Source organism: Python bivittatus, unplaced genomic scaffold (assembly GCF_059951505.1).
Source record: "Python bivittatus isolate LINGU-HERP-01145 unplaced genomic scaffold, Pbiv_v1 ctg000280_np1212, whole genome shotgun sequence".
Taxonomy (NCBI): domain Eukaryota; kingdom Metazoa; phylum Chordata; class Lepidosauria; order Squamata; family Pythonidae; genus Python; species Python bivittatus.
Genome location: NW_028277066.1, coordinates 993,843 through 1,006,519, shown reverse-complemented (window position 1 = coordinate 1,006,519; position 12,677 = coordinate 993,843). Strand labels below are relative to the sequence as shown.

The following is a 12,677-nucleotide window of genomic DNA, read 5'->3' as shown; positions in this document are numbered from 1 at the left end:
TCCCGTATGGGAGAAGATAATGATAATCCACACCTATATTTTACCAAGAAAACCACACGGAGAGCCAATATAAAGTGATGGATGATGGCCCCTCAGACTGGATGGCACTCAGCATACTACTAAGGAGGAGCTAAGAATCTTTCAGAATACTCATGTTATTTATGATGTGGATAGATTAAAGCTTTCAGAATGTCTTGTGGCTAATGTTGCCATGCAAAAAAAGTAAATCCAAAGCTGCAAAGACAGAATTACAGTGGGAATTTGGAATGTGAGAAGCATGAAGACACTCAGCACAGTGAAAGATGAAATGAATTGATTGCACATTGATATCTTAGATATTGGCAAATTGAAATGGACTGGGAGTAGACACTTTCAGCCAGAAGATTGTACTATTTTCTACGAAGGGCATGAAAAATAAAGAAGGAATGGTGTTGCTTCCAGTCAGGAATGAGATAATAAGGACAGTACTGGAAAAATGCAATCAATGACTGAATAATATCAATTAGATTTTGCAGACAACCCTTGAATATGACAGCTATCCAAGTTTATGCTCCAACCACTGATACAAAAGAAGAGGAAGTTGATGAGTTTTATGTTCAATCTGATATAGACAGAACACTCAAGCAAGATGTGCTCCTTGTGGTTGGAGACTGGAATGCCAAAATTGGAAATACCAGAAAAGGAGTGAATATGTGTTTCATTGATGATAGAAAGGCCTTTGATTGTATCAACCATATCAGGGTATGGAATGTGCTTAGGAAAATGGGAATCCCACAACAACTCATTGTCATAATGTGAAACCTATACAGAGATCAGGAGGCCACAGTACAGACAGAACATAATGAAACAGAGCGGTTCCAGGTTGACAAAGGAGTGAAACAAGACTGTATACCCTTCCCTTGGTATGACAGCAGCGGTGAAGAAATATGGCACAGACTCGCACTTGGTAGAGTAGCAATGAAGGGCTTGGAAAAGATATTCAGTTGTCATGTTGTATTGTCTGGCCTACAAAGATCAGAATCATGCAGGCAATGGTTTTCCCTATCACTCTCTATGGAAGTGAAATTGAGAAGTCTATAATGTTGGGAAGAGCAGAAGGAAAGAGAAAAAGAGGATGAACAGCAGCAATGGGTACACTGTTGGGAGACCTGAAGGGCCAAGTTGGGGACAGATCGTCCTGGAGGTTTATCTCTGTGGTTACTAAGAGTTGACATTGACTTGATGATATATAATCAATCAATTCATTTTCCCTGTACTACCACACTATATAAGCCAAAACGAAAGCTTGTTTGTGGATATTCTTTTGTCTGACAAGAAACCATTCATTACATTTGTTGTTGTTCAGTCGTTAAGTCGTGTCCCCATGAACCATATTGCGCCAGGCCTTCTTGTCCTTCACTGCCTCCCTGAGTTTGCTCAGTTTCATGCTCAATTCAGTACATGTAATGTAGCTAAATTTTGTGTGGTGGCAATCAAAATTTGCAAGGCTGGGCTATTATTCCATAAACAGTGTTTTACGTTGAATTCTTTTCCTCTAATTAAAACTGCTCTAATCAATTTTTCAGCCCAATAATACAGTAATTCTTTGCTCCCTCTCTGTAGACAGGCTCAAAATAATTAGTTTTAACTATGAGTTTTAGTCTTAGAACAATTTGTTTCAGCATACTCTTTTATAATTATATTATACTACATCAAAATGTTGTTCAATATCACATGGATTTGATATTCTCTGCTTTGTATTTGCTATTTTACTGCTTCCCCATTCATTCTTTCACTGTTCTTGTGTTTGTCTGGTTATTGTGTTATGCTGGTCATCGACCAAAATAAAAGAACTTACTATCACACATTGTGCTTAGTATGTTTGCTTAACCTCACTGTGTTGAATAAACCACAATTTCATGCCTTTAGCATGGAAACAGTTGTGTGAGTTCAGAGTCATTAAACCAAACAGAATCACATTGCCAGATTTCTACATTTATTTTTTTTCAGCATTTCCCTCTTCCTGTGAGTGCCTAACTTAACAAGCCTAACTTACAATTCTATTCACTGAATTTAGTGGAGAAATGCACAGGGAAGTCTCTTCAACACTCTAAAACATCACAGAAAAGCTAAGCTTTTATTGTAGAATTCTGCCATGGCCCTTGTGGAATACAGTGATGCCTTTAGGTCAGAAAAGTAAGTATTGACTGGTTACTTTCCATTTCCTCTGTTGTTTGATGAAGTTTTTGAGCTCTGAGGATTTCCTTTTTGGTTTCTGATATAGCTATGGTTTTTAAGTGGTGTCACAGAATTGCAACATTGCAAGAGATGCTTTTTCATGTTTCCTTGCTCTCAGGAAAGCACTTTGTTACACAAAATTATTTAATCACAATCCATTATAAAAGCAAGAGAATATGTTCTTTGTACACACTACACCCAAATTAAATGAGAACAAATGGAGATAAAACAAAAACAACTCAGAGATTACTCCCAGTTCTAGGTATACAAGCCAGACTAGCTTTAATAATTCTATGTATTCTGGTTTCCCCACCACTGCAATTATGCACACATCAACAGTGACAGAACTGCAACCACATCCACATTTTCTCTGCAAAAACATTATGTCTTTTAAATGGTGCCTAAACGTTATTTTATTGTGACCAAGGAATAAACAATTTTCATAGAATAGAAACCTCAGCTGGATAAAAAGAGATCATTTCTACCTTACGTATAAAAGGAGACATGGTGTTCCCAAATAGAGAAACGACTGACTATCCACGGTATCCTCCTTCCCACACTACAAAAAGTAGAGAGCTTGTCTGAAATGCACTTTACAAGCCACCTAGTTGGCCATGGAAATCATGTCCTGCTGCAAGATCTCTGAGGTGACAGGATTTCTACATGGGGCTGCCCTTGAAGAGCATTCACAAGCTTCAACTGGTGCAAAATGCGGCTACATGGGTCATAAATGGTGTTGGATATGCAACACATATAACACCACTACTGCGTGAGCTGCATTGGCTGCTGGTGTGTTTCCGGGTACAATTCAAGGTGCTGGTTGTCACCTTTAAAACTCTGCACGGCTCGGGACCAGGTTACCCGAGGAACCGTCTTTTCCCAATAGTTTCTACCCATCCGATCTGGTCCAGCAGGTTGGGCGTGCTGCGGGTCCCGTCAGCCAAGGAATGTCAGCTGGCAGGGACCAGGAGACGTACCTTCTCTGCTGTAGCCCCTGCCCTTTGGGACATCCTCCCTTCAGAGGTTAGGATGGTCCTGACCCTGTTGGCCTTTTGTAAGTCTTTAAAGACCTCGCTATGTGCTCGGGCCTGGGGCCCCGAATGTGTCAAGGACCCTGTCTCTTGGCTCTATTGATAATTATGATAATTTTCTTGGCTGCTATATTGTTTTTAACTGTTTTTATTGTTTTAGCATTGTTCACTGCCCAGAGTCACTTAGTTGAGATGGGTGGCTGTAGAAATTAAATAGATAGATAGATAGATAGATAGATAGATAGATAGATAGATAGATAGATAGATGGTCCAGTAATGGTCCAGTAATGGCTAAATGGATTAATTTGACTGGTCCGGTAATGGCTCACATAATTCTTCACAGGGAAACCATTATGCCTACAAAGTCTCTGTATTTTTAGTCATCCAAAATTGCAGACATGCCTGTTGTTAGAGGGAGGAGCTGTCTTAGGAGGTTCATTTTAATTCTGCTAGTGTGAAGGAATTCATTCAAATCAGAGCTAGGCTGAATCTTTAGGCCAACTTTGCCAGTTAATGGGGGGGGGGGAAATATTTCTCAAAACTGGTAGAAAGGCTACTGATATGTCTTTCTGTGTTAATTAAACTAACAGATCCTAATTAGGTTTCCAAAGCACCATGGGCCTCTGTACATCTTCCCTGTCCTGTTTCCAGATTAAGAATGCCCATGGAGATGGAATTGCTTGTTTCCGTTTAAACACTGATATGTGGTTTGTGCGTGCGTGTGAGAGAAAGAAACCATTCCCTCTTCAAATTCACAGAAGATTCAGCATGAAAATGCCAACTGATTGGGGGTTTTTTGTATGAGTTTCTATTGACTTCTTGACTAAAGAACTCCACCTCTCTTAAGACACTACAGGCTGGTGGTCTTAAAGGTAAGAGTTATCAGTGACAGAGTAGCTTAAGAATGTTATTCACTAAGTAAGAGACACTTTCAGGAAGTATTAACCTAATTCAGCTTTCAGAGGATATCAGAGCAGATGGGATTCACAAGCACCTTTCCTGCAACAGAGTATTCCTAGGGATGCACAGAAAACCGAGGGGATTATCTTCTGCTGGAGTTCCATTTCCTCCAGTTGACCATTTTTTCAGCCAGTGATGATTGAAATGGGAAAAGACCTATTTTTTAATCTGGAAAAAGCATCAAGGGATAAGATAACACAATTATTTTCTACTTTAGACCTGCCAAAAAGAGTGCCCGAATTCTGCTGGCAATGGTACTTTTGGGAGGGATGGTACATATGGATCACATCAGCTTAAGTATGTGCAAGACACCCATTTTCCCCTTCAACATCTTCCCAAACTCCAAAATGGTCCATACTGTTAGCCTACTTCACTTTGGGGGCTTCTAGGAATAGTGATGGCAGTTCTTACACCAGACCCAAGGACACATCACCAGTTTTCCTGCTTGCAATGAACTATGGATTATTGAATTGTGGGTTCTCATAACACACTGAACCACACTGGCTGGGTTCCCACAACACACTGAATCACAAGCTAGCTACTTCATTTGTACCAAATGCATTGCGTGTACCCAGCCTATCTCTTCCCATCACACCATTCATCAAAAGAAGAAAAGAGGTACAGGAGAAAATCCTACCAGTTAAAAAAGTTTGTCTCTACAAAAGCAACAAGATACGGTGGGATAAGGCAATTAACTCCATTATAAAAGCAGCAACAGAGCTTCAGAGGCCTGGAAGTGGAAGAAAATATGTGAAGGGCTGAGGAAATTGTGGGAAAAGAGAGAAAGGAACTGACCCTTTTTTTCTCCTTTTATGACTTCTCTATCAGTAAACCATTAAGTGTGTCACTTTCACAAACACAGATATGGACCATTTGAAGTGTGCTCAGATGTTCCTGGAAATTGCTATCAAATGCTACATAATGAAAAGAGTCAGAAGTAATGTCAGTGTTTGAAATAATGATTACAAAAAAAAATATCTTATTTCTTTCATGTGTGATGGATCTATTATAGTATTTTTCTGTACCTATAAATTCTTTTTAGAAATATTTTCTAAAGAAACCACAGGCAATGTATTTGCTAATGAATAATTTTATATTTATATGGTGTTTGCTTAAAGATCTTCACATCCTTATAAGGACAGAAGGCATTGCTATCTTCATAGTACAGATAGGAGAGAGAGATGCTGGCAGTGTGAAGGCTGATAGTTACTTGTTTAATATCACTTGATATGTTCAAGGCTATAGTTAGTTTTTAAATATTATATATATTTATATCTCATCTTACCAATTAATTTTCCAGAGTAGCTTACAGTTAAAATATCAAACTCCATAAATAAGAACCACAGAATAATCTAATGCAACATCCAGTGACAGAAGAAGCAAGAACAAGAAATTTGACGACATGAAGGAAAATAAATACCTTTTACCTAGCAACTGAAAATAAGCAGCATAAATAGCAGATATACTTTTTCAGGAGGTGTGTTCTAAAACTGAGTATCTCAACTGAAAAAGATGCACCAGCCTGAAATGCTGAGAAAAAAGCAGTGCCTGAAAATGCTGTTGAAATATGTTGAAATATGGAGGAAACACAAGAACTTTAGAAAACTCAAATATATGAAAAGACTCTCCATTTTTTACCAAATACAGTAAGGGAAAGTACAAAAGGGAAATGAAAAATTCAGTGGAATTCTTTCCATATAAGCTTGTCCATTGAAAAGTGACATAGCCAGAAAGGCATTTTCATCTTCTTGAGATCTGCTATCTGCCTTCTCACAGACAGTTGTTGCTTCTGCACTTCCCTTGAAGGGAAACAATAGAGGAGATCAAGATCCACCCTCTGGTCTTTTGGAAGCTGCCAAGACCAATATTAGGGATGGGGACATGGTAGAGTTTCCTAGAGGAGGATGGAAAGGCCTCCCCACCCAGTCTGCTACAATATTTTCCCAGTCTACTTCTACAAGGCTGAAGGGTGGATGGGAAAAAACTGGAAAGCGAACTTTTGGGGGAGGGTCAGCATTTTCCAACAATGGCAAATTATAAGTTGTTTGGGATCCTAGAAAACTCAAATCCTTTGTAATGGGTGTGTCAGCTCTAGAATGAGGGCCAGGAAAATGTAATTAATGTGTTTTAAAAAATAAAAAGACATTTGGACAGTTACAGAAATTTAATATGTTCTGTGTGCAGGCCAATGGCTGTTTGCAAAAGCTGTTAATGTGCGCACCAGGACTAGCAATTTTGTCTCATCTAATTTTTTCATTATCCTATTACTTAACAGTCACACTTTTCTCATATATACAGGCTTCCTTTTTCAGGTATTGCAAGCTTGCATTTAAAAAACCCGCATATGCTGTGTATTAGCATATTTACAGTTATACTGTACAGCCTCATGATAATCAATTTCAGATTAATCAAAGGACAATAAAAATGGATTGAGGAGAGCTGTTAAGCTGCAGACAAAATTAAATGGTTGCAGGGTCAACCTAGGTATTACAGTTTATGTGCAATTTGCTGTCAAAACTGGAAATCATGTTTTTAGTTCCGTATTTCATAATATCTTGTCAAATGTACTTGCATCCTGATTATATCAATAGATCACATCCTGATAGCATCATTTCCTGTCCTTGCTCCATATTTCTAGGTATTTTTCAGCAGCAATGTCTTATATGTTAATGATTTCGGGACAGGGCAAATTTAATGAAATAGGACAAAAAGAGAAGTAGGAACTAAGGATGTGGTTACTATTTTTGGTACCTACTGAGTCTTTAGAAGAACATTTTGTTTGGACCTGGGAGAAAACGGAAAAATAACCAAAACTAATATGGTAAATTCTGCAACAGTGGCTACTCAAGACTCCTGAAGCCTGTGGCTATATTACTGAGCTAATCCCACATAAAGGCAAGATAATATATCCAAAATATGGTACATGTTGAAGCTTTGAGATGTTTTTTGGTAAAATAATATTAAACCAATAATGCAGATATATTAAGAGGACAGGTTGAAATATAAACTCACTTAAGTCACAGTTTCTTCACAGGTTAGGAACAATCCACATAACACATACTAATGAGTGCAACTGAGAGTCAGTTTGGTCTAGTGGTGAAGGCACCAGGCTAGAAACCAGGAGACGGTGAGTTCTAGTCCCACCTTAGGCATGAAAGCCGGCTGGGTGACTTTGGGCTTTCATGCCTAAGGTGGGACTACAGAGTTTGGCCCTCTCTCTCAGCCCAACCCACCTCATAAGGTTGTTGTGGTGGGGAAAATAGGAAGGAGTATTAGGAGTATTAGTTCACCACCTTGAGTTATTTATAAAAATAAGAAAGGCAGGATAAAAGAAATCTAAAAAATCTAAAAACTGCAACCAAAGTATTTAACCTTTTCTTTGCCCAATATTTCTCCACTCCATTATTTCCCTCCCCCCATCACCCCCAATTATGTTTCATCATATAAGGCTCTAAGCACAACCTTAGTTTCGATGTTTCGAGCAAAGAAGTTCCTTTCTCTGCAGCAGAAAAATGGTGGGATAGAGTAAGGATTACCCATATCACAGGAACTGATTGTCACACTCTACTGTACTCTGACCTGGTTAAACCCCAGATCTGAGTGCCACAGTTCAAAAAGGTGAGTTACAAAGTGGAATGAGTTCAGGTTGGTCTATTAAGTTGGTGAAGGGACTGGAAATCAAGCCCTATGAAGAATAGACAGAGATACGTCCTGACTTTATAAGCCATCAGCAAGTGAAATAAGCTGTCACATAAACCGGTGAGTTCTCCTACTCCGGAGGTCTTCAAACAGTGGCTGGATGGTCACCTCTTAGAGATGCTATAACTGACCCTGTACTGCGCAATGGTCAAACTAGGAAACCTCTAGGGTTCCTTCCAGCTCTGTGATTCCATGATTATGTATTCTTTCTCTTTGTACTGTTTTGATATTCCATGCTCCTAAAGTAAAATCTTGGACTACCGAGCTAGTATTTAAGTTAAATGCCACATACTTAACCAGCTCAGTTACAGACTTAGTAGCTGCATTTGTACAAGCTGCTAAACCTGGTTAGTGTTAATTGTCTGTACATTTGATTTTGTGGCAAAGCATGTTGTGGAAAATCAGACCTTTAGGATAGTTTATGGTTCAGCGCATTGTGCAAATACAGAAAGGGGATTAGTTCAGAAAGCTAATTAAGCATCTCTAAGCCAAGTCATCTTAATTTAGTTATACATAAACTGCAAAGAGAGAGACTGAATCACACCCCCATACATTCTTTAGCTTCCTTTGCCTAGATTTAGCTGTACTTGGCACAATCTGAATCCAAATTTCTCACCCACGGTGTGTCAAGTTGTGGTTTTTTTGAACTGCCATCACATGGATTCCAGTGAGCGATGTACTGCCCAATAATTGGGTTTACCTATTTCCTAGTGAGACAATAGGAAGGGAAAGTCCCTCTGCTAAATAGAACAGAATTAATGAATCATTCATAAAGTAATAGCATTTCCAGAAAAATAAATTGGTTTTGCCTAGTGGCCTGATTTTCTTTTTCCATGAAATGATCCACATGATCATTCAAGCCTACCAGTCAAATATCTCTGCAAAATAGGGAACAGCAGTTTCCGCATTAAGAAAACTATCAGTGAACTGAAAAATTGTTGGTACTATAAAGTAATGGCTTGGGCACCAAAAAGTAGAAAAGACAATGGACTCACACCGATTCTTTGCTGATGGAATGTTCTCTTGCAAATATACACCAAACTGTAATATAAGCCATTAATTGGCATTTGTGGAGAAGGCATGAATCATGGCATTTTAATGAGGACTGCTGCTCAGTGAATGACTCAGCACATCTGGGTTGCTGAGTCAAGAAAAAGTGCCTATTTTTATGCAAGAAACAGGGCTTAAGAGAACAAGCAGCCCAGAAACTTACTCAGGCATTATTTCAAACAAAATACCAGATCATCATTTCAACTGTACCAGGCAAACTAAGGCAATGATTCCTGAGGTCAGAATTTGGGCACTATTCTAGGTCAGCAAACTTCAGCTAAGAATCAGATGTCCACAGGTTTTTTTTTAATGCTTCCTTGGTCATCTCCATGGTACTTCCAGGGGTAACTAATTTATGCCCACATTCTCTACATCACAGAGATAGACAAAGGCCAAGATTAATGTCTGACTTTTAAATGTTCAGCTTACAGACATAAGTTTCATTTGGATTATTGTCCAGGCAGCACAATGTTCTGGCCAGCATCAGATGACAAAAAACTAGTGAAAACAATTCGTATCTACAAAACAGTAATGCTCACTTTGTGAAAAGTCTTAGCACAGCTTTCTCGCTCTGCCTCTTCAGCTCCATCCTTTCTGATTGTTTCTGAAATATATAGTTTATAGACTTGCATTAAAAATATTTTGTACATAAAAATAAATACATAAAACAATATATCTGTGGAAAAACGCATTAAGAGAAATGCATGAAAGTAGGCATTATTTGTTAATTGAAAAAAAATTAAAATCCCAGTCTTGAGCCAAAAAACATTTATTTACATACAATCAACTCAGAATAGTCCCTACCCATAGGTATCTAAAATTCAGTCAATTTATTACACTCATACAGCTATAGAAATGTCCAGATTGAAGCAATATCAAAAGCAAAAATAACATATAAAACATATTAGAATAGTAAACTATTTACAAATAAATTTAGCAGCCCAAAGGTTGAAGTGATTTGGGTGATCTTATACAAAACTTACATTATAGATTGTTTATGGCCTTTCATGGACAAAAACAGAAAATTTAATATTTGAAAAATCTTTGCTTATGTGCACCAAAGCCAGCATTTGATAGCATTGCAGAGGTAGTTTATAATCTAAAGCAGGGTTCCTCAACCTCAGCAACTTTAAGATGGGTGGACTTCAACTCCCAGAATTCTCCAGCCAGCATCTGGCTGGGGAATTCTGGGAGTTGAAGTCCATCCATCTTAAAGTTGCTGAGGTTGAGGAACCCTGATCTAAAGGACATGACATAAGGAAAAAAGGATAAGGAGGTAAAGGGGGGTGGGGTGGGGAAGCAAGCTCAGAGATTGGTTTTTAAATAGCAGTGCTTATAAAATAACCAGTTGGATACAGTTCAAGGAGAGGAGAACCCTGGTGCAGTGGTCTTTCAGAAGGATTAGTGACCTGCCTTCGTTTTGTATCTTCCTTTTCTGTAAATGAATGAAATAGCTCCTACATGAATGCTTATCCAGAGAGGTACAACTGGAACATTTTCTATCCTCTTTCAAAATTAGTAAATTTTTTACCACATATACTTTGATGGATTATAATTACAGTGGCCATATTTTCTTGGAAAAAATAAAGGACAAATCTGAAAAAGGGGCAAATCGGAAAGAAGTTCATAAGGATAAAAAATTGAACTGTTTATGTTTATAACTTTGCTTTACGAAGGAAGTTCAAGAGTAAAACCAAGAAAAACTTTACAAAAACACATATTCTAATAAAACTCTCTAAAATCAAACAGCATATGTAAATTTATTTTAAAAAGACAATTCAATTTCCATATTTTTCACATGAACATGAAAGATTGTGCATTAAGTAGTACCATTTGTATGGTAAAAGTTAAGTGTCCAAAGTAAAGGACAAAAGTGAGTTTTTGAAAAATAAATAAAACTAAAGGACAGCTTTCCAAAATAAGGGCTGCCCTTTATAGTAAAGGACATAGTCACTGTAATTATAGTCCATAAAATCAATATAAAATATATTCAACAAATGCAACTATTCAGTTATGGGTTTTTGCAGAGGGGGACAAGGGGGAGGGACAAAGGATGACATATACAGCATGCAAATACTGTGACTTATGTACCTAACGGATGATACCACTGTTAGGAGGAGGAGCATTATGCCCCCAAGATACCTAGGCAATGCTGACTGGGAAAAGAATTATATCCTGCAGTTTTTGTCCTAGGCTGGGTTTTCTGACATTTATCCAAGCAAGTCCAGAAGGAATAATGTTTCAGCAGCTCACATTACACAAAACCATGGTTTGCTTAAAAAATGATTGCTTGAAGTACCTGTTGTGACCTGCTTCACACATACGGTTAAGCTAAAATTATTACTTATAAACCACAATCCTAGTACCTACTTACACATCCTAGTAAGTTTGCTCTCGATAGATATACCTGTTATATCTGGATTCAAAGGTGACATGTGTTGTGATGCTGCATTTTCTTCATGCATCCTCTTTTTATCCATGTAAGCAGCCATAAAATTTCTCTGTAAAACAATTCAGAATGCAATGTTCTGTTTCTTTAATTTCAGTTGAAGGAAGAAGTAACCATCTTATTCATATATCTGACAATAAAAGGTGTTCCTGAATTAACTACATGTTAAATTATAATGTGTGAATTTGGTTAATCCACAGATTACATGCATCAAATTTGAAAGTCCTACTATAAAAGTGAAAGTAATAGGGGGAAATTAAAAGCTGTTAGAATAACCACAATGGGGAGAAAATTGCTGTATGTTTTTCTATCAGTTTTCTAATGGTTTAACCATCATCACTTTCTCCAGAACACCCTGGCAACTTCAGTTAAATGAGAATGATACATATTTTCCGTTGGACATTTAAAATGTACTTTCACTAACAGTTCCCTGCAGGAGCAGTTTCCCTTTCAGGAAGGATCCCACCTTTATTCATTTACAGAAAATCATGTACCGCCCAGAGTCCCTCCTTGTGGGGGAGTTGGGCAGTGATATAAATTTGACATATCAATCAATCAATCAATCAATCAATCAATCAATAAATGTACAAAAAAAAAACTTAATTGCTCGTTGGCAATGTTGCACAAATGACATTCTGTCTCTTTCTACAGATTTGTGTCAGCACAGAACTAACCCTTTTAAATCAATTGGGGGGAATTTTTTTTTTCTGTGCAGATATGTGACTGGAATAACAAAGGACAACTCCAGAGGGGCTTTTTTTCTGTGTAAAAAGACTAGGATGGAACACATTTTTTTCCTCTGCAAAATCAGGCACATTTTGACCCTTTTCTTCTAATCAAGTTGGAGGATGTGCTTTTTTCATTTTTGGAAGAGATCGCTGCTCTGGCCTATGGGTAGAGCATGAAAATAATGGTTATATCCTGCTCTAAGAGAGGAGAAATAATGTGCTTTGTCAGGAAGATGGCCAAATTTCGTCCTTTTCCTAGGTGATAATAAACTTTTCACAAAAGTTACCAGAAGCTCTCTTCCACTTCACAAGAAGTCAAATATTGACTTTTTCCCATAGCTAATAAATTATTTATTTACTAGATTGATAGCCCACCTTACTTCCAGGAGCTCAAAATGATGCATACAGCATCACCTCCTCCCATGTTTTCCCACCAAGAACAACCCTGTGAGGTAAGTAAGACCCAATGTCAGTTGGCTGATGATGAATTGAAACCTAGATCTTTCCAATAATATTCTCACACCACACTGGTTCTCCCAAGGT

The 12,677-nt window shown here is 37.9% G+C and overlaps 1 protein-coding gene across 1 annotated transcript in view; it reads right to left on the bottom strand.

The window, feature by feature from the left end:
* The window catches only part of HORMAD2 (HORMA domain containing 2), a 35,855-nt gene that overhangs the window by 6,293 nt on the left and 16,885 nt on the right, over positions 1 to 12,677 (bottom strand). The window contains 4 exon segments of the mRNA XM_088143161.1: positions 6,043 to 6,050; positions 6,960 to 6,993; positions 9,497 to 9,561; positions 11,365 to 11,458. Coding sequence (XP_087999287.1) covers positions 6,043 to 6,050; positions 6,960 to 6,993; positions 9,497 to 9,561; positions 11,365 to 11,458 — 201 coding nt within the window.